General features: G+C 38.1%; 1 protein-coding gene across 1 annotated transcript; it reads left to right on the top strand.

Annotated features, from left to right (window-relative positions):
- The first annotated feature begins 14,196 nt into the window (after window positions 1-14,196).
- LOC148863527 (transcription factor bHLH30-like) lies at window positions 14,197-17,203 on the top strand. The gene is made up of 2 exons (XM_088975807.1): window positions 14,197-15,335; window positions 16,036-17,203. The coding sequence occupies exons 1-2, from the start codon at window positions 14,739-14,741 to the stop codon at window positions 16,498-16,500; spliced, it is 1,062 nt and encodes a 353-aa protein (XP_088831933.1). The 5' UTR covers window positions 14,197-14,738; the 3' UTR covers window positions 16,501-17,203.
- Window positions 17,204-22,130: the final 4,927 nt, after the last annotated feature.

The following is a 22,130-nucleotide window of genomic DNA, read 5'->3' on the forward strand; positions in this document are numbered from 1 at the left end:
TGAGGACCATTCTGTGAGGAGCAAGCCCGAGTCATTTATTACCACATTTTGAGGAGTCTCCTCTTCCTAAGACCCTATTTCTCTTGCAATAAATAAATAAGTTGAAATTGTCTAAAAAACTGACTGGGCAGTGATGGGAATCCATTCCATTTCTCCATGGAACCATGGATTTACAAATTATTACCTATGCTGCATCACAGGCTAGTGTGCTCACAAGCACCCCTTAGCAGCTAGCAACCAACACTCTGTCCAGAATAACACATGGGCTGCAGCCTGCAGCCTGCAAGCTCAAAGGGCTGTGAATCGTAGATAATTTTTACCCGCAGAAGCCCAAGATTGACCCTCTTTGGCCATGGACTTAAAAACATGGGCAGGATTTAGGCCCAAAAAAATGGCCGAAGATGAGCTGTTGGGAGGGGGGAGCCGGGAGGGCACTAAGGCATATACGCATATATCAGGTTGGATGTGGGTCTGTAAATAATTTTGTGACATCAAGTACGTTCCCTTCATAATAACCTACATATGTCAATTGAGAGTCTACAGTTTGGGAACAATGAAGTTTGAGCCTAAATAATGAACCAAGTACAAATAAAACTACACAGATGCTATGGGTTTGGCCGGGGTAGTTTGAGCCTGGCCTGGGCCAGATGCTACTTAGCTGCGCTGGTTAACGTCTCTAATTAGAACTTTCCTCTCTACATCACTCAGCATAGTCCATCAATTTGACTAACCATGCTTTCACCAATCATCTTTTCCGAAGCTTGATTGTACTCCAGGCTCAGTTTGGAAGGAGTATTGATTGTGTATGATTTGGAAGTTTCTACCTGGAAGATGACCTGGACCTTAATCGTGTGGCGAGTTGGACCAAGCTGTAAGACAGAGGATCAGAGAACCTATGTGACTAACCTGGTGAGGTAGCTCTGATGCTTAAGTCAATATTGTATTATAGTTGTGAGTTGAAAGATTGAGTGCTAGAATGCTATTAAGCAAATAATCGCGCGTACCTGAGTCTTGGGGGTTGATGCCTTTATATAACTGGGACACCGTGGGTCTCGCAAAATGCTCCCGGAATCTCCGGCTCATGACGTAGGAATCTATTCCACTTTGGAAGGTGGGTAACGTACCAATTAATAAGGCTCACTGTTTCCTTCCAATTCGAGCGGAATGAGGAGAAAGAAGAGACTGAATCAGCCCCCTACAATGTCCCACACCACATCTCTGTCGTGTATTGAAAATATCTACCGATGATGGCATCATCATTTCTAGTATTATCATCGGGAGATATTTTTAATACGTGGCGGGAATGTGTTGTGGGACGTTATGGGGGGAGTCTTGTGAGGGGCTGATTTAAACTCCAAATCAAACACAGCCTACGATTCTAGTCAGAGGAGGAAGATAATATAGAAAGAGGATGTGGGAGAGAGAAGAGACTAACATTATGGTCGTTGCTTTTATGCACTTGATTTGGTGCACTTAACCTGATGCACTTAAAGCACGTAAGTAAAATTAAAAGGGGGCTAATTAATGATATAAAATAACAAGTGAAAGGGAGTTTATACTTGGGCCTAGAAACTATTGAAGCTGTGCATAAATGATTCATCATTTGTATGCCCACCTTCCTCAAGCGGCAACAAAATTTTTTGAAAGGAAAATATCTGTTGCAGATCTTCACTGTCTGCAACAGTGTAGATCAGACCCTATTTAATACAAATATAATACAGATATGTATTGAGGGAGAGGAGTCCCGGAACAATCCAATTTCTCGCCCACAACTCTCTTCCTACACTCTACCTGCCTTGAATTTCAGCCACACATTCCTCATAGGCCATATTGTATTGTGAGATGTGCAACGTACTGCAGTGTACCGCGGGTAAGGCGTGGGTAGAGACTAGAGAGTGAGCAGTAAATCTGGTCGGTTGATGCCTCAGTTAACCCAAACCCAACATGCCTGATATACATGTTCTCATATAAACATTATTTATAAATATATTAACACGTTAATTTGTGTTATATATCTGATTGGCTGAATGCACTAGGTGTTCAGCAGGAACCAATAATAATGTTTCACACCAATCATAAAATATATGGGGCTCACTATCATTCAACCATAAAATACACAGTTAATACATTCAGCTAATCCGAATTATCTTACAGCACCATAAATTTGCCCTGTATATACACTAAGGTCAAAGCCACTTAATCCTGATTAATTAATCCTAAATTAGGGCTGCAAATCGGGCCAGGTTAGGTTGGGTTGAGGCCAACCCTAACCCAAACCTAAGTTCTAACCCAACCCTAACCCTAACTAAATTCCTTCACCCCTAACCCAATCCAACTCAACCCAAAGTCAAGGGTTGGGCTGGGCTCAGGTTGGACCCAACCCAACCTTCTTCCCATCCCTTAAAATCACACAAAAATTATCAACCTCAGATCTTAATTCAACTTTCACTACATATATTAATCATATGTTTTATTAGTACTTATTTGTTGATGTTTTTATTAGTTTCTTTTAATATAAAATTCAGAAAAATAAGTGTTATTTGAAATGACTATAGTTTATTATGAGATATGATTTGTGATTGATCTTTTATGGGCTACAAGGTATGACAGCAAACAACATTGAGAAAATGAAGAATAATATATTCAAAAATCATAAAATATGTTATTAAGGTTTTAGTCTTTCCAATTAGGATAAAGTGAAGTGATTATCTTAAAAGAAAAACATGATAGTATGTGGTGGGGGCTATACACAATCATGCATCCAAACAAATCAATGTATGAATTTCAACCCTATATAGCATATATAGCATATATTTATATATAACATGTACTATATAATCAGGTTCATGAATTTCAACCCTAACCCTAACCCAAGTATCAATCCGACCCAGCCCAACCCAACTTTTTTGGGTTTGGTTTGGGCCAACCTGGCCCAAGTTGCAGCCTTATCCAAAATCTCAGAAATGAGAAGAATTTCTTTAAGAAAAATGTGTGAAAAAAATTGGTTCCATCCAACCCAACCCATCAAGTAGGGTTGGGGTCAGCCTTAAGGTTGTGATTTCAACAATTTGGGTCAAGGTTGACTTAATTGCTATATAACCCGGCCCAATTTGCACCCCTAATAACAGCAGTAGATGTGGATAAGAAACTTGGACACGTTAAAAATAGAAAGAATTCTTTATTCAATGGATGGTTCAAGTTGACCCAATTAAGAAAAAAAAAAGTTTTCTTTTCAATCATTTTAAAATTAAAATTAATGATTTTAAATGGAATTAAATCCAAATCTGATCCTATTATGTTTTTCCCTTTCTATCAAGCAGGATGCAAATAGGTCGGATTTGGATTCAATTCAGCTAAATCCAAATAGAATCCTATTATTGTTTTTTCAAATCCAAATCTGATAAAAAATCTGAAATATCGGGCCTGGGTTAAATTTGGATTTAATCCGACTTCAATGATATAAAATCTATCTATATGCATTATTATGTTAAATATAATGGGATTCAGATTGTTATAGGATCAGATATAGTGAAATCCACATCCAAACAATTACTAAACAACAGATGCAGGTTTTAACATCCAAATCCGGTATAATTAAATTGAATATTCAGATTCATTGACAGCCCCATTCACAAGTTAAAATGGGCACCCATTTGGAAGGGCCGAAGCACAGCAACTTCTAGCTTTTCAAGGTAGGTCCTACATGGATAGCATATAACTAAGCTATGCTTTGTGAAAAGTCCAAATCCGTAGAGCCCAAATCGGGTTGTCAGTCGGTTAGTTGAAGCCTTGAAGGATTGATTGCTCCAACCTCTGTGAATAACTACTTATCCGGAGTGCTTCAAATTAAGTAACCGAACCAGCTTATTAGCTGAATCTTCGGTTCAGCTTCAAAGTAACAGAAGTTTTGAAATCGTAATGCATGTGGATCTTCAGAGTTCAGACCATGAGAATGGTGAACCTTACTTTCCATGAGTAGCTAGACAGTGATCTTCCCAAATTTCCACTATCTGGTTTTACAGTCTATCTGATCAACGATTCTCTTTTTCTCCAGTCAGCCCACCATGGCTTTGGGTCCACATATTCTAACCAAGGATTTTGGATTCTCTACTTTAACTTGACTCTTGTCACATCAATCCAAGTTCAAAGCTGGTCTCCCTAAAGAATTCCGCGGGTTAAGCACCAGAACTGGTCCTTTATCTTTTGGGTTCATAGTGGAGTTTTCAGGCGGATTCAAACCAGGAACTGGTTTTTGGGTTTCAGATTTCAGATCTAAACTCCTCTCCACCCCACCACTTGTGATGCCTTCTAGTTGGATTAAATAACTTCGATGATTGTCTGGTTCCACAATCCCAGTAACAGATATTCCAGGACAAATGGCAGCTTGAATTGATGATTGCCACCTTCAGAACTTTCTGACTTCTTTTGAGCATTTCATCTCCAGTTGTTCTTCCAAAGATTGGTTGATGGATTAGCTTTTCTCATGAATTTGGGAGGTCCAATTCCCACGCGCCATCCCATACTCAGTTATGATATAGAATTCATCAGTCTTGCTTAAGCTTTGCATCATAATTTAATTACAGTTTCATTAAGTCTAATTTGAGCTTTTATTCATGGATTACGCGAATTAATGAGCACAATTCACAAGCATTGTGGTTAAGTTTGTAGTGTGAATTTCATTTGCAATGGTGTAAATGCATGAGAGTGCTAATAGGCTGAGTGTAAGTTTTAGTTTTTTTTTTTTTTTTTAGATTTTTGACTTTGTCTTAATTTGTTGGTGGAAAATGGAGAATGGATTAACTGAACTTGATGGCTGTTTTACAGGCTGTGGGATCAATCATTACATCCCATGCCAGTCATTTTGCATTTATGACTGGCATCGGCATATTGATTGGTACTACAGCCCATAAAACAGACATCAAGTTTAGCTAATCCATTCCCAAAAAAAAAAAAAAAGTTCAGCTAATTCATTCTTAGTAAAATGGAGTGGTCCCTAATTATATGAAAGATAAATGAGATAGGAGGAAGATTATTTGTTTAGGAATACTGTGGTTGGAAGCAAGATGATGTGTTCCCCTATACTATATATAATGCATTGAAATAAGTTTTTGGTAGAAAGGTGAGACTGAACCATATAAAATGCATTGGATAGGATGGAAGAAATTCTGATATGTGTCCAAAAAATATGGGGGGATTGGGATTTAGAAGAGCAGATGAATGGAGAGGCTAGGGTAATTAAGGAAAATTACTTGAGAGGAAAGTCAATCTTTAATCTCAAATAGGCTTCATCTAATTCAATATGGTGGGAAGCAGACAGTACAAGTGCTACAAGAGATAAAATAGGGCAATTTGCATGTGTTGGCAAATTAAAGATGAAATGTAGATAGGTGTATAACTGTGACAATTGGGTCCAACACATTTTAATGCTTTATCCAAATAGCAAAATTTAAATCAAGATAGTTGTGGAGAAACAATAAAACCTGCAAATGTACTATCAAATCTACTTGTAGAACATTCATGAGCATATATATCTGCCAATTGTTCTTGTGGAAACATCTATCTGTTTTGTAACAAAACATGCAGGATCTATTTGTTTTGAAGCTAAGCTTTTTACCTCGAGAAGATAAGATCTATTTGTTTTGTAATTAACAACATGCAGAATCCTTCAATCAAGCACCTATGTTGCACTTGTCACTTTGCAAGACCATTTGGTTAGCTTTGAATTTGGGTTGAAATTAGTGATGAACAACCCTTTAGTTGAAATAATCAAACAATGACAATAATCTAAGTTGTCAACTTTGATGAAGAAAGAGAGGAGCTATTTAATGGGGCTAGCTCTTTGTTTCATTTGGAATGGAAAAAATGGTTTTATATATCAAAATAAAATTCCAAATCCGAAGCAATTGATTGTAGCAGATTATGTTTCTCAATGGGAGGCACTCTCTCTTGTTGATCATCAGTCTCCAATATATTAAAATAACCTTACTATGGTAGCAAGGTAATATCAATTAATGATTTGGAATTTCAAGTGAAAATATATGTGGATGGGTCCTATGAGCCACATACAAGTTACACTGATACAAGTCTGATACTAATTTGAGATAGGTTTAACTGAACGGAATAGCTATTCAGCATGTTGTGGAACCAATCATAATGCTCCACACCAGTTATAAAATATATGGGATTCACAAACATTTTATCTCTCACTATGGGCCCTGTGTATTTTATCACTAGGTGGAGCATTATCATTGATTCTAGAGCCCGCCATACAGATAAAGCGCGAAGCGCATTTAATTAATCTGGATTCCAGTAATTTGCTTCAGGATACCAATGCAGGGCAAAGAGCAGCATTAAAGCTGAATGGTGGGCACTTATAAGGCCTTGGAATTTGCCCAACATAAGAACTTCAAAAAGGTTCTCATTTTGTCTGATGCTGAAGCTGCTATGAAGCAAATAAATCAGCCACAATTGAAGAACATGATCTCTTTCTCTGATGTATATAAAATTTTACATGTCAATAGGATAGACAGTGCTACGGCTTATCATTTTGCTTTTTCGACTTGTAAATAGAAGATGGATCTCTATGTCTTGACATTCCCTATCAGCGAATTCTGATAGGGAATTCTTGTAAATACTTTAAAACAAAAGAAAAATAAAGATATGCATGAATATACCAACACTGTATTTGGTTTGAAGGGAAAAATAGGAAAGTTAAAGAAATCTTTACAATCTTGTATGAGTTTCTTCAAACCAAACATAGCTTAAGGAAACTCATATAAATCCCATTAATTAATATGTCAAAAACTAATAAATCCAAGGCTCAAATGGTTACTATTGAGATAGGAACACATAAGAGGCGCATATCTTAATAATTTATGTGAAGTTTGAGCTACCGGAATACACTTAGAAGAATTAAAATATGCATGTATTCCTCGACAAACTAATATGGATCTCATCAATCTTAATGAACAATTAAGATGGTCTAAAAGTTTATATAACTTCAAATCCATTCTATTCTATTTCATGTAGTTTTTTTCTTCTGTATTACATATTAGGCATTAAGGAAATCGGGGGTGGGGTAGAGCAGGGTGCAGTTACATGAGGCCCACAAGCCATGCCATGGCAAGGGATTTCATTAGAGGCTTAGGGCTATAAATGGGTCAGATCTTATCCAAATTAAATTCCATAAGAGTTGGATTCGTATGTATATTAAAGTTAGATGAATTGAACCAAATTGTAAATTTATGATGACGGAAAGACATGTTAGCAGAGTCGGAAACACTTATGACCATCAACCGGTATCATAATAATAGTAGCCAATCAGCTAGGTTTTTATCAAGGGGTTTGAAGTTAAAAATAAATAAATAAATATTAAAGTACAGATAATTCTCAGTACATTGCAGCCGTATATCTTGCAATACAAGATGGCAACATGTGGGTAGGGTGAGTGTGAATAGAGAGTAGTGGATAGATTTGTTTATGAGCCGAGTTCGAGTTTAGCTTTTGTCAAATTTTAAATAAACCTGATTTGAAGCCTGAGCCCGATATAGTGGAGTATCGGCTTTGTAATTGGACTATCTATTAAGGCATTTGTTAGGATAGTGGAGTATTGACTCGTTATCCTTTCACAGATGGGAGAGGGATGTTTTTGCTGCTCTGTGATATCAGCCTGATACAATGCTCTGGGCTTTTAAGAATCAGAAGACCCAAGCCTTCGCTCAAGCCACATGGCTCAACTACCTACTTGATAGTGGGCGTGCCAACAAGTTCCAACTGCCCCTGTCTGACTGTTTGGTTCAATCAGGAATGGGAATGAAAATTGGAACCAGAAAGAATGGGATTTTATTTTCAAGGGAGGGGCAGAGAATGGTCATTTCCTCAAATGGGGGAATGCCATTCCAGTAGGAATGGGAATGAGATTCCAATTCTGTCCAACTAAGTAATTGGAATCAGAATAATCCATTCAATTCTAATTCTGATTCCAGACCCTACTTCCATGAACGAAACAGGGCCTTAATATGAAATATATTGTATTTTATCAATTTGGGACTTTATCAGATACTTGTTCAGTGTTCACCCTTGCTGCTGGAGAAATAGAATCATATCAAACCTGATAAAGGTTAGTTTGGATGAGGTTAATAATTATCTCAAATCTTAACGTGTTCAAAAGACAGACTTTTCCTTTTTTTTTTCTTTTATTATAGTAATAAGAAACCTACAGGCTTCTAAGAATAGGTCGGGGTTTGTGGTAAACCCGCACTGACCCGACCCTATTGGCTTATTGTTGGATCAGCCTTAATTAGGTTTCGGGTAAGATTTAGGTTAAGGTGAACTTGTGCTAAACCCCAAAAAATACTTGTGTATATGTAAGTTTGATTTATATATTGGACGGGACAGGTCAGGTCGGGATAGGCCCTCTTCATTTTATTGGGTGTTCGGGTTGGGGTTGGTGTTACTTCAAATTGGGTACGGGTTGAAACAGAACCAGACCGAAGCTAACCCGTTGACAATGACATCCAGAGAGGGGCTTTCCCAAAATTCAATGCACGGCAAATGTTAGAAGGATTGAACCGGTGCTTCCATTAATAAAAGTGAAAAAAAAAATATTATTCGTGAACCGGACCAAAATGAAATGACTGGGGGAGGGGCCCTCAAAACATGTTGGGTCTGAAATCTGAAAAAAATGACAGACAAAGCATCAAGAGTATTTCTTAACTTTTAAAACAGGTTCACTGGTAAACTCACCCAGATAAACCGGTGGACAGTGTAAGGTAAATGTAGAGTAGTAGTCGACAGGAAAAGAAGGTAGTTTAGCACACAACTGCTCCTCCGACCGGCCGGACTGGCTGACCCACCCACCCTACCAACCTGGTTGATCTCTAGATGTAAGTACTTAGTTGTACACCTGGCAAATGGAATCAGCCGACCAATTAATAAGGCTTTGGTGATGGGACCCATGAAGGGAATCCAAGTGGGGGGAATAGTATTTGTGCAGTAGTGTACGTAGTGGAAGATTTAGGAATTGGCAAGATATTGAGGGGTGGCCAAATAGCCCAACTTACGTTTGGGAACATCTTCTGGTGCATGAACAGGAAAACCCTTTTGCATGTATGTACTATGGTTGCTTGAGTTGAAGAAAAGTAGTAAAAGTTGAAGCTGAAAGTGACTCTCCTTTAGTCGTAAATGTCAGCTGCTTCTGCTTGGACGAGCAAATGGCTTCTTTGAAGTGCTTCGACCTCAGATGCTAATTGCTAGGATATTGTTTTGGTACAGTACGTGAATCGAGGTGCTAGCTAGTACAGGAACCAGACAAACTTCATACTAGGACACATTTTCCATGAACGACAGCAAAATTTGAGTTGCCAACTTTGGAGAGAGAGAGAGAAATAGATTATACCGAATAGGTCCAAATGTCCAAGGGACTGAATCATATAACTGAGTCTCACAGCTGCTAGCTCAAATGGACCTTGTTAATTGTTGCCTCAGAACACAAGTACAAAATGAACTAATTTTATTAGCATCTGCATTGGGACCACTACAGGATGTAGGTCTCAATCTGAGAGCAACTATAAAGGTTGGGATGATATTCTGTCTAGCCCTTTCAATTAAATCCCTACTTAGCCGATATCCATGTAATTGTAGGCTTTGTATACAGCCACTCTCTAGGGTAAGGTCAGTAGTGCGTGGACCCGTGTGAATCCTGCTCTCTCTCCAGCCCAGATTTTATATTTACTTTTCCTATTCCGCCATGAATTGCAGCTACACATTCATCATGTAGTAGAAAATCCTGAGTGCTCCCTCCCCACCCCTTCAAAATCCCTTGTGATGTGAACATGATGTGTAGGTAACATGTGATACGAGGAGAAGAAGAAGAAGAAGCATTCTTAAATTTTCAACCAATCATTTTAAAGGCATCACTTGGTCTATTTATTTTTTATTGATTCACATTTTATCAAGTGTAATTATCATTAAAGATTTTAACAACTTTAAATGTGTCATTATGATGTATTGCTTTATCACTGGTTCATTTACGTGTTGTAACAATTTCTATAAAATTCATAGAGATTGCTGAGAAAGAAAGAGAAGAAAATTTTATTTAATTTGTCAGTGATGAACCACACGCCACCTTAAGCATTGTCCCACAACTTTATAAATTTCAATAATTTTCTCATAAATCAAATGCACCCTAATACAACTCATTCAGAGTGGAGCTTCATGTTATGAAATCGCCACTAAGAGGAATAGAAAAGACAAATATTATAACTTGTCTGTTTAAAGGCGATTATTATCTCATTGTGTCTTTTATGAATGCATCAGGCATGACTCTACTAAGTACTAGTAAAGAATTAAATAAAATAGATGTTTTGAGGAAAAGGCACCAACCTTTTCTCACTTACTTTTATGATTTGGAAGCAGTACACATGGTTAATGGGTTGGAGCAAAAAAAAAAAATTCAAGTTTTTATGCATAAAATTAGGCCTTAAGAGCACTTGTTTAGTTTAGACTGATAAGTCCTTTAATTTTCAGCCACACCATAGAAAATGGTTTAATTAATGGTTCAGTAGTCATGGCTATCCCCTGAGAACTGTTCTTGTTCATGGCATTCGGTCGACATGTTGTTATTGTCTAAACAACTACAAATGGATGTTGACTCTGAGCATCTGAGTGTAAATAGTTAATTCTGTTTCATCCGATTTAATTATTTTGAGGGGTATGGCTCATCCAGGAATAGTGGAAGCTTGTGCATGTATGCATTAATATCAGAACATGCCCTTTATTTCTTTTTCTCTGGGTTCATTAGAAGGCCATACTTAATGTTTGCTAAAAAAAATCCTCGACATTTTAAACATAGCTCTAGAGTCAACTTAAAAAAGGTTGATTTTATTCAAGTTTAGATATGAATAGACCTATTCATGCACTGGGCCGGGCCGGGTTTTCATTTGTCACTAATGAAAATATACTAGGCCCGAGCCTGAGTCCGAGCCCAACCCGACCAACGGGCTTATAACTTGGGCCCGAGCCCAGCCCTGGTAAAAAGCCCGAAACCTGAGCCCGAGTCTGAAGCTTTGCCTAATTGAAAAAAAAAAACAATTTTCCCTATTCAAATTAGAATTAAAAATTCAGATAGTATTTTTTTCTATTTAAATGAACAATGGGCCTACAAGATGGTATTTTTCCCTTTTTTTATATTTTAAAACACAATTTTACATTCTTAAATCAAAAAAAAATTATTCAAATGGGCATAATCACATAACCAATTTTAAGTTTAATATTAGGTCGTGTCGGGCTAGGCTCAGGCCGGGCTATTTTGACAAAATCCTAGTCCAGATCAAATTTATTGTGGACCGGGCTTTTTGGCCTGACTTTAAGCCTGCGGGCCTAAAAGCATGTTCAAGCCCATCCGAGGGTCGGGCCGGCCCAGCCCATGAACAGGTCTAGATATGAATATGATGAGTCATGGGGAATGAACACTTAAATGGAGAATGTATACCTAAACCTTCTTTTTTACCCATTAGTGGTCCAGATCTAATGATCTAAGTCATTCATTGTCATCTAAGCCTTGTCTCAACAGGTCAACTACATAAATTCTGTTTAACCATTATATTTCATTTAGTGTCATATCCATTATTAAATTATTGATGCTTAGTCACTTATTGATGTCTGTTTGGCATTGATGTAGTTGCTCCAGAAAATGGTGATACATCAATGTCACATTGAAAAAAAACGGTGCTCCAGGAAATGTCAATATGTTTGAAACTGTTTTATCATAAAAAACGGTGCTCCAAGCCATGCCTTGGAAATCGAGAAGGCATGGTTTTGAGCAACGCTGAATTTGATGTTTAATTTTTTAGATTGGAGCTCGTTGTTGCCAATGAGAACATGATATGGCAGTGACGTAGGCTTCCTATAAGGGGTACCAGTGCTGAAAATAGATATAAAGCATTGGTACCAAACAGAAGGCATTGTTGTTGCTCCAGGAAACGTCCTACCTAGTAGCAATGCTTCCAAACAAAAAAAAAAACATTGTTTTCTTAGAAAACATAATGGTGCTTCCAACCAACACACCAATAGCACCATTTTCTACTGTATCTTCAGCATGGATACCAAACATATACTTAATTTAAGTCCTTTTCAGTCTAAAATACACTCTAACATGAGAAATGATGCAACCCTTCTCTTTTATCTGGGCTTAAAACCGGCAGTACAAGACAATCTCATATTTGCGGGGCTTAAAACCCTACCCCGTTATATTTTTATATAAAAACTTATAAATGTCTGGCAACCTTGATGATTGAACCATTGACCCATGAGATCCGATAAATGGGTTATTGGGTCTTTGTATTTTTTTCTATTTTCTGAAAAATTTTATATTGAAGGCATTGACCCATTAAACAGTAAGGAAAAAATGGTTCATCCACGCTCACTTAATTGATTTTAATATACAAGTCTAATAGTAAAAACAAACCAAAGGAACCCACTTGGAATTTTTTACCAAAATACGCACTTATGGTGGGAGACTAGGTAAGAACAATTAATATACAGAAATAATCAAATAATATTAAACAACAAAATAAGAGAAATATTGTAAGCCATAAAAGAGGGATGGGGTGAGAACTGAGAACTTGTTAGTGCTTGAAGCAGAAACGTCAGGACAGGTGGAGATGATGTCATGATAAATCCCACTCTAATTAAGCCCTCTCTCGTTGCTGTGGTGGAAGGGTCATCATCAAATCTTTGAATAACAAAGATAAAAACGAAAAAAAAAACAATAGAAAAGTAATTAAAGATGAAACACAAAAAGGAATGGGGACCAAAGCAACCCATGCGTGTATCAGAAAAGGTCCAAAACTCCTCTCTCCAAACTTCCAAACCAAAGCAAATTGGAACACAGGAAGGAGAGAATAACATTAACTAGACTGACCCAATAAGGTAAAAGGGAGTCCGTACTAAGGAAAGAAGAAGAAGAATGGCTGAACAGAAGCGGAGACAATAGAACTGTCGTGTGCACTGATTAACTTTATTCATGTTTTCTATTTAAATAATATATATATATATGGGTTTGTGGGTGTGTGGTAGCCAATTGGTCACTTGTAAAAGTTTGTGTGCTTTGATCCACAAATCTATGGGCTCAAAACTGTTCTTCACCCCCCATTAACCTAATGGGGCATGGACATGATTGGTTTTTTCACAGAAGGGCATATAGAGCAGGACAGCATATAGAGTCCTTAAGAGCTGAATTGATTGGATTAATCAGACTGAGACTATGAACCAAGTTAGAGTTCACAGTTAGAAGCAGGACAGCATATAGAGCAGCTTCTAAACCCGTTTTATTTGACCTATCCCATTCCCATGTTTGTCCCGACCCTCTACAGGGCACGGTTCAAATAGGGAGACTAGAGCAGCCCAAAAGAAAAAGAGCATTTTGAGTTATGGGTACGGATGAATTTTGACATTTTTTTCCTGCATTTCATAGTTTGGAAAGATCAGCATAGAAGGCATATGCGAGAAAGAGGACTGTGAGGACTGTGACACAAAGATTGAAAAGATTTTGACAACGTTTGAGCTTACCTACCCTGTGCCTCAGCTCCTCTCCCCCACAAAAGAAGGGATTAGAAGAAATACGGAAATAGGCTTATCCGAGTGAGGAGCCATTCTCTATTGATGCTAGGGGGACCCATATAAAAAGGAGAAATGAACTTGTCCAATAGTGAATTATTGAATTTTGCTCGATATGTTTGAGTTTCTAAGAATTAAGAGAATAGAATTTAAAATGGGGTCATGGGTATTGATGAATTTGGCTCTTATTTTCCATAAAGGATTCCCTGGAAATTATGCAACTGAAATCGAGGAGCTGTGAGAGAGAGAGGAGTGTGTTCCAAGACACAATGATTACGTGGTTTTGGGGAAGCAGCATGGAAATGGCGAGTGGGGAGGAATGTGGGGGCTTGACCGAGGTAAGAGAAACCTTTTATCATTGTCCGGCTCGGTCTTTGGTCGGTCGACAATCGGTGTGTTGTGTGTTCACTGTGTTGTTGTTGTGTTCCCTTCTCTTCTGCTGCTGCGCCAGCAGTCACAGAGCGTAATTATACACCTTGAACCAATAACAAACATATCTCATGCATTATAATATTCGTATTAACCACAAGAAAACGTATTAAATACAAACTTTTCCCTTTTTATTTTATTAAAAAAAGGGGAGAGAGAACCCAACAGACACAGAGAAAGAGTGCCGTGAGAAGAAAGGAAAGAGACTACTACCATGTAGTAGAGTGTCCATATACATATGGTCGTCATTTAGATAGATTCATCACCCTAGACTCGTAGAGAGAGGGAGTGATCAGAGCCCAGAATAAATCAACAGGAAAAGAAACAATCACAAAGAGAAGGAAAAAAGCATAGGCGAGGATGATAAAAAAAGGGTAGCACAAAGGCGTGGCAGAACAACCAAGGAGAAGAGAAAGGATAGAAAGAGGCTCACCTTTGCCTTTTCTTTTTTCTCAATTTCTTCCTTCCACGAGAGAGAGAGAGAGAGACCACGAACCGTCATCACATTTCAAGCAACATCTGTCTGATCACTTTCTCAATTACCCTTTCTCTATTCATCCAGTGAGACTAAACCAAGTAATCTCTATTTAACGAGCAAGAGATAAATGTCAAACAAGTGTGAAGTTTGTTCTTGACGTTGAGAGATCTAGTTTTGTTATTGTTTGGGATTGATTAGATACAGATTAAAGAGTATGTTAGATATGGTTGCGAAGAAAGAAGAAGATCAAGGTGATTGTTCTCAGACTATCCAGAGCATTCAAGGCTACCAAGAACAATTATTTATCCAACACCAACAGCAGCAGCTTCAACAACACCACCAACAGCAATATAGTGATGGCTATGGAGGTGGGGTTGCAGGGAGAGGTGGTGGGTTACTCCTCCCTGAACTCTCTCCGATCATACCGTGGTCTCTCCCTCCCATTCAGACATTCAACCCAGTCCATCAGTTTTCAACCAACCCAGTTCGAGACCACGACCCATTTCTTGTTCCTCCTCCACTACCATACGGTGGCTTATTCGGCAGAAGAGCTTCTGCTCTACAGTTTGCTTATGATGGTCCATCATCTGACCATCTCCGACTCATATCAGATCCCCACGGTCAGGAGGTTCAACCTGGCTCCTCTCCTTTTGGCATTCAGGCAGAGTTGGGTAAGATGACAGCTCAGGAGATCATGGACGCCAAAGCACTTGCAGCCTCTAAGAGCCACAGCGAGGCCGAAAGGAGACGAAGAGAGAGAATTAACAACCATCTTGCTAAACTGCGTAGCTTGCTTCCTAACACGACCAAAGTAAGTAGTTAAAAGAGAAAAAAAAAACGAAAACTTTGTTAGTTTCTTCAAGCCTTCATGTCGGATTTTGATTTTTATTTTTGTTGATTTCTTTATCCTTTTGTTAAATTTTATCTTGGCACATTTGATCCAGAGATCTCTATATATAGGTCCTCGATCTAAATATGCACTATCAGTTTAGTAAGTGCAACTTCTTTCTTTCTCTTCTTATCTTCTTCTCTTCATCCTCTTCTCTTTTCTTTCTTTTTTATCTCTTTTATAGTTTTATGTATTTATTCCTTTGTATTTTTCTATGGGGTCTTCATTGAAAGCTTTTGTAGTTCCGAGGATTCAAACAAAAAAAAATCAAAAGAAAAATAAATAAGCGTTAAAGTCGCTCAGTTGATGCGATAAAGAGGAACCAGAGATCAGTTAAAAGCTTCCACAGAAATTTCTTGCCGGTGAAGAATGAAACTAAGGAGAGAAAGAGAGAAAGACAAAGAAGCAACCTTGTCAGTCCCAAAGAACGTGCCTTTCGACCCTTAAGTTCTCCTGCAAACAATTCCCATTAAAGCTCCATTACAAGAATAAAATAATTCCCAATCCCGTCTCTTCTTTCCATACATCAAAAGCTCCAGAAATAAACAACTAGAACTAGTTGATCCCTCCATCTCTCTGTTATTTATCTATGTTTTAACTTTGGTTTTGCTCTTGATTATAGACAGACAAGGCTTCATTGCTTGCGGAAGTGATCCAACACGTGAAAGAACTGAAACGTCAGACATCCCAGATTGCAGAAGTGAGTCCAGTCCCAACTGAGGTTGACGAGCTCACGGTCGATGCTTCAGATGAAGATGGAAAGCTCATAATTAAAGCTTCTCTATGTTGTGAGGACAGGTCTGATCTCTTGCCCGAACTTATCAAGACCCTGAAAGCTCTGAGACTTCGAACAGTGAAAGCCGAGATCACCACACTTGGGGGACGCGTGAAGAACGTGTTGTTCATCACTGGGGAAGAAGAATCTAAGGACAACGAGCAGCAACAACAACAGCAACAGTATACTATAAGTTCGATCCAAGAAGCACTCAAGGCAGTGATGGAGAGAACAGCTGGTGACGAGTCTGCGTCAGGGTGTATTAAGAGACAAAGGACTAATATCAACATGCTTGAACACAGGTCTCTTTGACTTCTCCTTTAAACGAAAACCATTTTCTTGCTTTCTTTTTCCTTTTTACTCTGGCTTCTTTTCGAGTGTGTTTATGTATTTCCATCACATACAAAAAGTGAGGAAGAGAGAATGCATGATAGAAGGAAAATGGGTTCTGGTTGGTTTGTCTTCTTGTTCTATATATTAGTATCTGTTTTGGAACATTGGTTTGGACTTGGCCTGTAGAGATAGAAAGAGAGAGAATTTTGAAAAGAGAAAGAGACATGGATTTGGCAGTTGGTATATGCATTACATTACATGCAGTTGGGGTTTTGTTTTTTAGAGGTGGCGGGATGGTGACTGTGTGACTGTATTTATGAGCTCACGTCTCCATGACGATTATGTTCTATCGTCATGCTACGTCCCAATCCCAAGTCCTCAACCCATGTCTTCTTCTCGTACAGTGTTGTCTTCTCATCTTGTGTTGTGTGTGTGAGTGAAAACCCTAACAGGGTAAGTAAAAGAGACATGCAAATGAACTGCAAGCTAGCCCAGGATGAGTATGTCGTCTATTGTGTCACGAGAACTACTCAGCTCAGCTGGGAAGGGACTGTACATATTATTGGCCTTTGTTTTCTCATTTTGTATCTTTTTTTTTTCTTATTGGGAGTGTGGGAATATATATTTATTCATTTATAAGGAGAATATTGGTCTGTTGTTTGAATGAATTGCTATGTGTTTCTTTAATTTTTGACAAATTTTATCCTATATCATTGAAATGCCTACAATTAGACATGTTTAGACTTTAGAGGTTCCCAGAGAGTGTCTTCTTATTCTTATTGCATTCCTTAGGTTCAAATTCTACATTGTAATCGCAGCTATGTACAATCAATCAAATTCAAATATGAATCATCATACATACAAATGGTGCTGTTTGACAAATCTTTTTAGGAAGATCTTCTAACAACCTAGATGACCAAAAGATGTAATGAGATTTTGGCCTTGTCTTTAAATATATCTATATATATATAGATCTTTTGGTAAATATCCTAATCTACCATGATCAAGAAAAATGGGAAGCTTCATTTAAAACTACTAGATTTACAGTCATTTTGAGCTTTCATGCGATTTTTAAGGGCATTGGTCTTTCTGGCTTCCCACCTTTGGCCAAATTTTGGTCTTCCTATCTTCAAAAAGTCCAAAAGACTTGCCAAATACCTCCAAAATTAATAGATCGCATGGGTGCATATAAGTCTGGAAGTTTTTTCATGTTTTAAATCAATGAGTTCAACAAACAAGTTCCCATCTACTACAACCATGGCCGCAGACTCGCAGCTGCCCCTTGTGGCCCTCCAATGAAACATATACACACCAGCAGCATATCAGAATTAAGAAACAGTTTATTTACATAACTGCCCTTTCCGTGTTTCATTGGGGATCACAAGAGTGCTGCAATCGTGGTTGCAGAAGATTTGCTCTCTCCATAAACACCATATTCTTGAGAGAAATCTCTTTGCACTTGCAACCCCCTAATGAAATATGTGCACATCAGTTAATTAAACAAGAGTGACAAACCTACTTCAGATGTTTCAGTTTTTATATATATCTTCTAAGCTAAATAGGTCTTCTTAAATTTCATCTCCCAAAGTTTACGACTTTTCATGATTTATAAGGGTTGACAGTTTTGTTTAATGGCAATATTGAAGCACATAGCTCAAGACAGGTGGAGATTGATATTACAGTTTTCTATCTTAATTAATCAACTCATCCCTTTGAAAAGGGCATAGAAATAAGTGGATTGTGTTGCCACTCCTAGAAGCCATCAGGGCCACACCCATTCGAGCAGCCTTTATAGCCTTGCATTGGGAATATCTCCACACTCTTATGTTTTATTTCATAGGGAGATATTCACGATGCAAGGGTGCAAGAGGCTGTTGGGGTGGTGTGGTCGAGCATGGGCTTGCCCTGATGGAAGCCGATCTCCACTCCTAGCTCTAGGTAGGGATTGCAACATGCATGGGGGTTAACTGGGTAACAAATCCACAACCTGCCCCAAACAGGATGAATTTGGTATAGAGAAAATCAGGGTAGGGTCTGGTTGGAGGAATTTTCTTATCACTGCAATTTCTGCTTTCTGACCTCATATCATCCTCTCTCTCTCTCTCCAAAGGTGTGTACAATGGGCCACCCCCAAGTGTATAGATCATTGGCATAGTCACTCTTGATTGGTATATATGTAGCCCATTATACATGTCTCTGTAATTTATAGTAGCACACCTGGTGCAACTGGAGGCACTGGCTGCATAAATATGTTATTAAATGGGGAGAGGGAGTAAGCCTAACTAGTGGCAAAGAAGGATAACCACTTGAAAAAAAGCTAAGTGCACAAATGAAACCAATCAAATCATGGCATTAGCATTTGTTTTCCTTGGGTGGTGATTAAGTTCACTATTTGAGCATAACATGGGCCTGGCCCTCCCAAAATTTTATGAGGAAAACAAAAACCAACTATTTGTATTAATTATATCTTTCACAAGTTCTGATTTATATGGCTCACTTTGAAAAGAATACAAATATAAATATGTACAGTACAAATACATACAAAATACAATACAAATTAAGTTTTACACTTTACATATTTGTATTGTATTTGTACTCTTTTCAAACTGAGCCTATATAGAAACATATTTCGCAGTACAAGTATGAGGTATATATTGTCACAAGAACATATTATCAGTATAAGTGTTGCACACTACTTGCACCCTGTATAAAATGCTAGCTCTTAGGATGCAACAGCTATGTAGTCCAAATATGCAACACTTGTAGCCTGGTAGTGTTTTTACGGTATCAGTATCACAAACATGATTTTGTATCAAACAAATTCTCTTATCTGTTCTGCAAGTAATCTCTTTTGCTTTTGATTCTATGTCCTTTATTTTCTTAATTTTTAGTCATTTTTATATTCTTTCTTTTGAATTTCGATGGCATTAACTTGATCTTGTTTCTGCCTGTAATAGTTAAGTTAGATATATAGCAATAGTTTTTTTTTTTTTTTTGAAATGATCAACTTTTAGCATAAATGGTCAAAAATTGGTGACTCCTATACATCCCAACTAAAATCCTTCTCCAGTGGATGCCATTGGAGAGCAATCCGGCTTCAATCAGGGCAAAGCCCGTTCCAACAGCCTTTACAGCCTTGCGTTGAGAATATCTCCATAGTTATGTGATTTATTTCATGGGAAATATTCCCAATGCAAGATTGCAAGGGGCTACTCAAAGGGTGTGAGCACCAACTTGCCCTCAAAGAAGCCAAACTCATTGGAGGGACCAGCTTTCATGGTTTAATGCAACATAAACATGCTCATAATGATCGGTGAGAGTTGCCCTTATAATGAATTAAATTAAATATAATAATAGTAATAATAATTATAACTGATAGCATATTATAAAAACAAATTCAAATCTAGATAAAAGAAACAAAATCATGCTCATGGTCAAGCATATATACACACCATATCCTAAATGAAGAAAAATAAACCCAATATATGGATTGAAACTTGAAAGCAAATTAATAAATCAAAACCATATAATAATGGGTTAATAAGCATTACTATAGCTATCATGTTGAAGAATGAAGATGGGCAAAGCAAGGATATCTGGTTTCTTATAACTCAACTACACTATTGATAACTGTCTCTGTGAAGCTCCCCAACTTTCTATTTATTTACTTACTTACTTTCTCCTGTACAAGCGTGAACTCAAACTTTATATCCGGAGGTTTGTTCTCCTTCCCATCAATGACACCCCTATAACACCATTTATATGGAAGCCTTATTTCAAGCGAAAAGCCTCGATAAAGAAGGGATTGGTTAATTAGGCCATTGTAACAATGACTTTTAAGCTGAACCTTGAGCCATGAATACAAGTCTGGAGCAGAGCTATCAATAGGCTGGGTCTGGTTTGAACCAGGGTACTACACCCCAATCCCGACCTGATAATTAGTAAATGTGCAGAATTAGTTTCAAACCAAACCTTAATGGGATCCATAATTGGCACTATCGGATCTGACCCGATAGCATCATATTATAATTGGCAGCTATACTTTTAACCAGTTACTTGGTAACAACATACTTATTTGCTAATAGGTCAGGTAATTCGTTCTATTTCATCCTAAAAACGTTTTTTGATAAAAAACCGTTGATTTAGTCAACAACCTTAATTGAATCGATTCATGTCTTTTGGGTCCTGACCCATTGACAACCTGGTCTAAAAAAGGGAATATGTGGACTCATTTAGGAGATTTTAAATAAAATATATATTTTTGGGTTGATTGGAGTTCTTCTCTAAACAACTCGGCCAGCAAACTTGTCCCTGAAATAGACCTGTTCAAGGCCGGGTAGGCTCGGCCATGAAATTTTATACTCATTCAAGCTTGGGCTCTGGGCCGGGCCCATTCGAAATTGGCAAAAGCTCAGTTAATGACAAAAGCCATTAACTGTAACACATGGTGGGCCTCACCATAAGCTATTAAGCTTAAGATGTGATGGCCCAAGTTCAATAAATAATCAAATGTGAGAACACTCTACATTTCTCCTCCCTCCCTATTTCCCTTTCTATGTGAAGTTATTGCCCTTTCCATATCTTCCCATCAACGTGTTAGTGTAGCTTTCCCATCGAGTGTTTTATAGGTTGTGTTTGGTTTGAAGGAAATAGTAGGAAAAGGAAAGGAAAGGGAAGAAAACCTTTACAAATCTTGTATAAATTTCTCTGCATTTTCTTCATTTTCCTACTTTTTCCATTAAACCAAACATAACCCTAAGAAATGTCAAATCTTTCACTGAAACCAAAACCGTCTCCTGAATTTTGAAGAGTTACTGTTTTCTCACCGTGGTAGTTTTTCTTTTCTCAGTGTTTCTGATTTGGTTCTTCTACCGTTCTACGTTTGTATATAGATCCTTGTATGATGAGCCTTTTCCTTTATAACCAACGATTTCTAAAATATGTAGGCTTGATTTCTAAACTGGGCCAGCCAAAAGAAATTGGTCTGAACTTGGCTCAGCCCAACTTGCAACAACGGCTAAAAAGAGATGGCAAGGTATCAGAAGCATTCAGCAAGGGTTTGTTTGATTGCTGAGAAAGGGATGAGAAAAGGGAATATTCCCGAATTATTTTTCCTTTCTTGTGTTTGTTTACTGTTAAACAGTGTTTTGGGATGAGAAACAAGAGGGACGCGGGATCCCAAAATTAAGTGAGTGGGGTCACACCAAAACAGTGTGACCCCATTGAGAAAAGAAAACACTAAAAAAATTGCCCGGGCTTTGTCAGAGCAAGAAGTCGATCATCTCTCTCTCTCTCTCTCTCTCTCTCTCCACCACTAACCATCTTCTTCCTGTTATCAGCACCTCCACCACCGCCGCCGACATCACCACATTCTCCTCCAGCATCCCAACCATAACCTCTTCTTTGTTCGCTCATTCGCCTACTCCTCATCGGCAGTAGAAATTGAGGACTCATAGCAGCCAAAATCTTTGTCGGCGATGGAAAACTCATCTTCACTCTCGCGCTAAAGGTCATCGTCGGTAGAAATCGAGAACTCGCAGCGGCCAAAATCGTCGTTGGCGATAGAAAGCTCCTCTTCACTTTCGCACTAAACGTTGTCGTCAGTAGAA

Source organism: Nelumbo lutea, chromosome 3, assembly GCF_056320005.1.
Source record: "Nelumbo lutea isolate HS-2025 chromosome 3, American lotus-T2T, whole genome shotgun sequence".
Classification (NCBI taxonomy): domain Eukaryota; kingdom Viridiplantae; phylum Streptophyta; class Magnoliopsida; order Proteales; family Nelumbonaceae; genus Nelumbo; species Nelumbo lutea.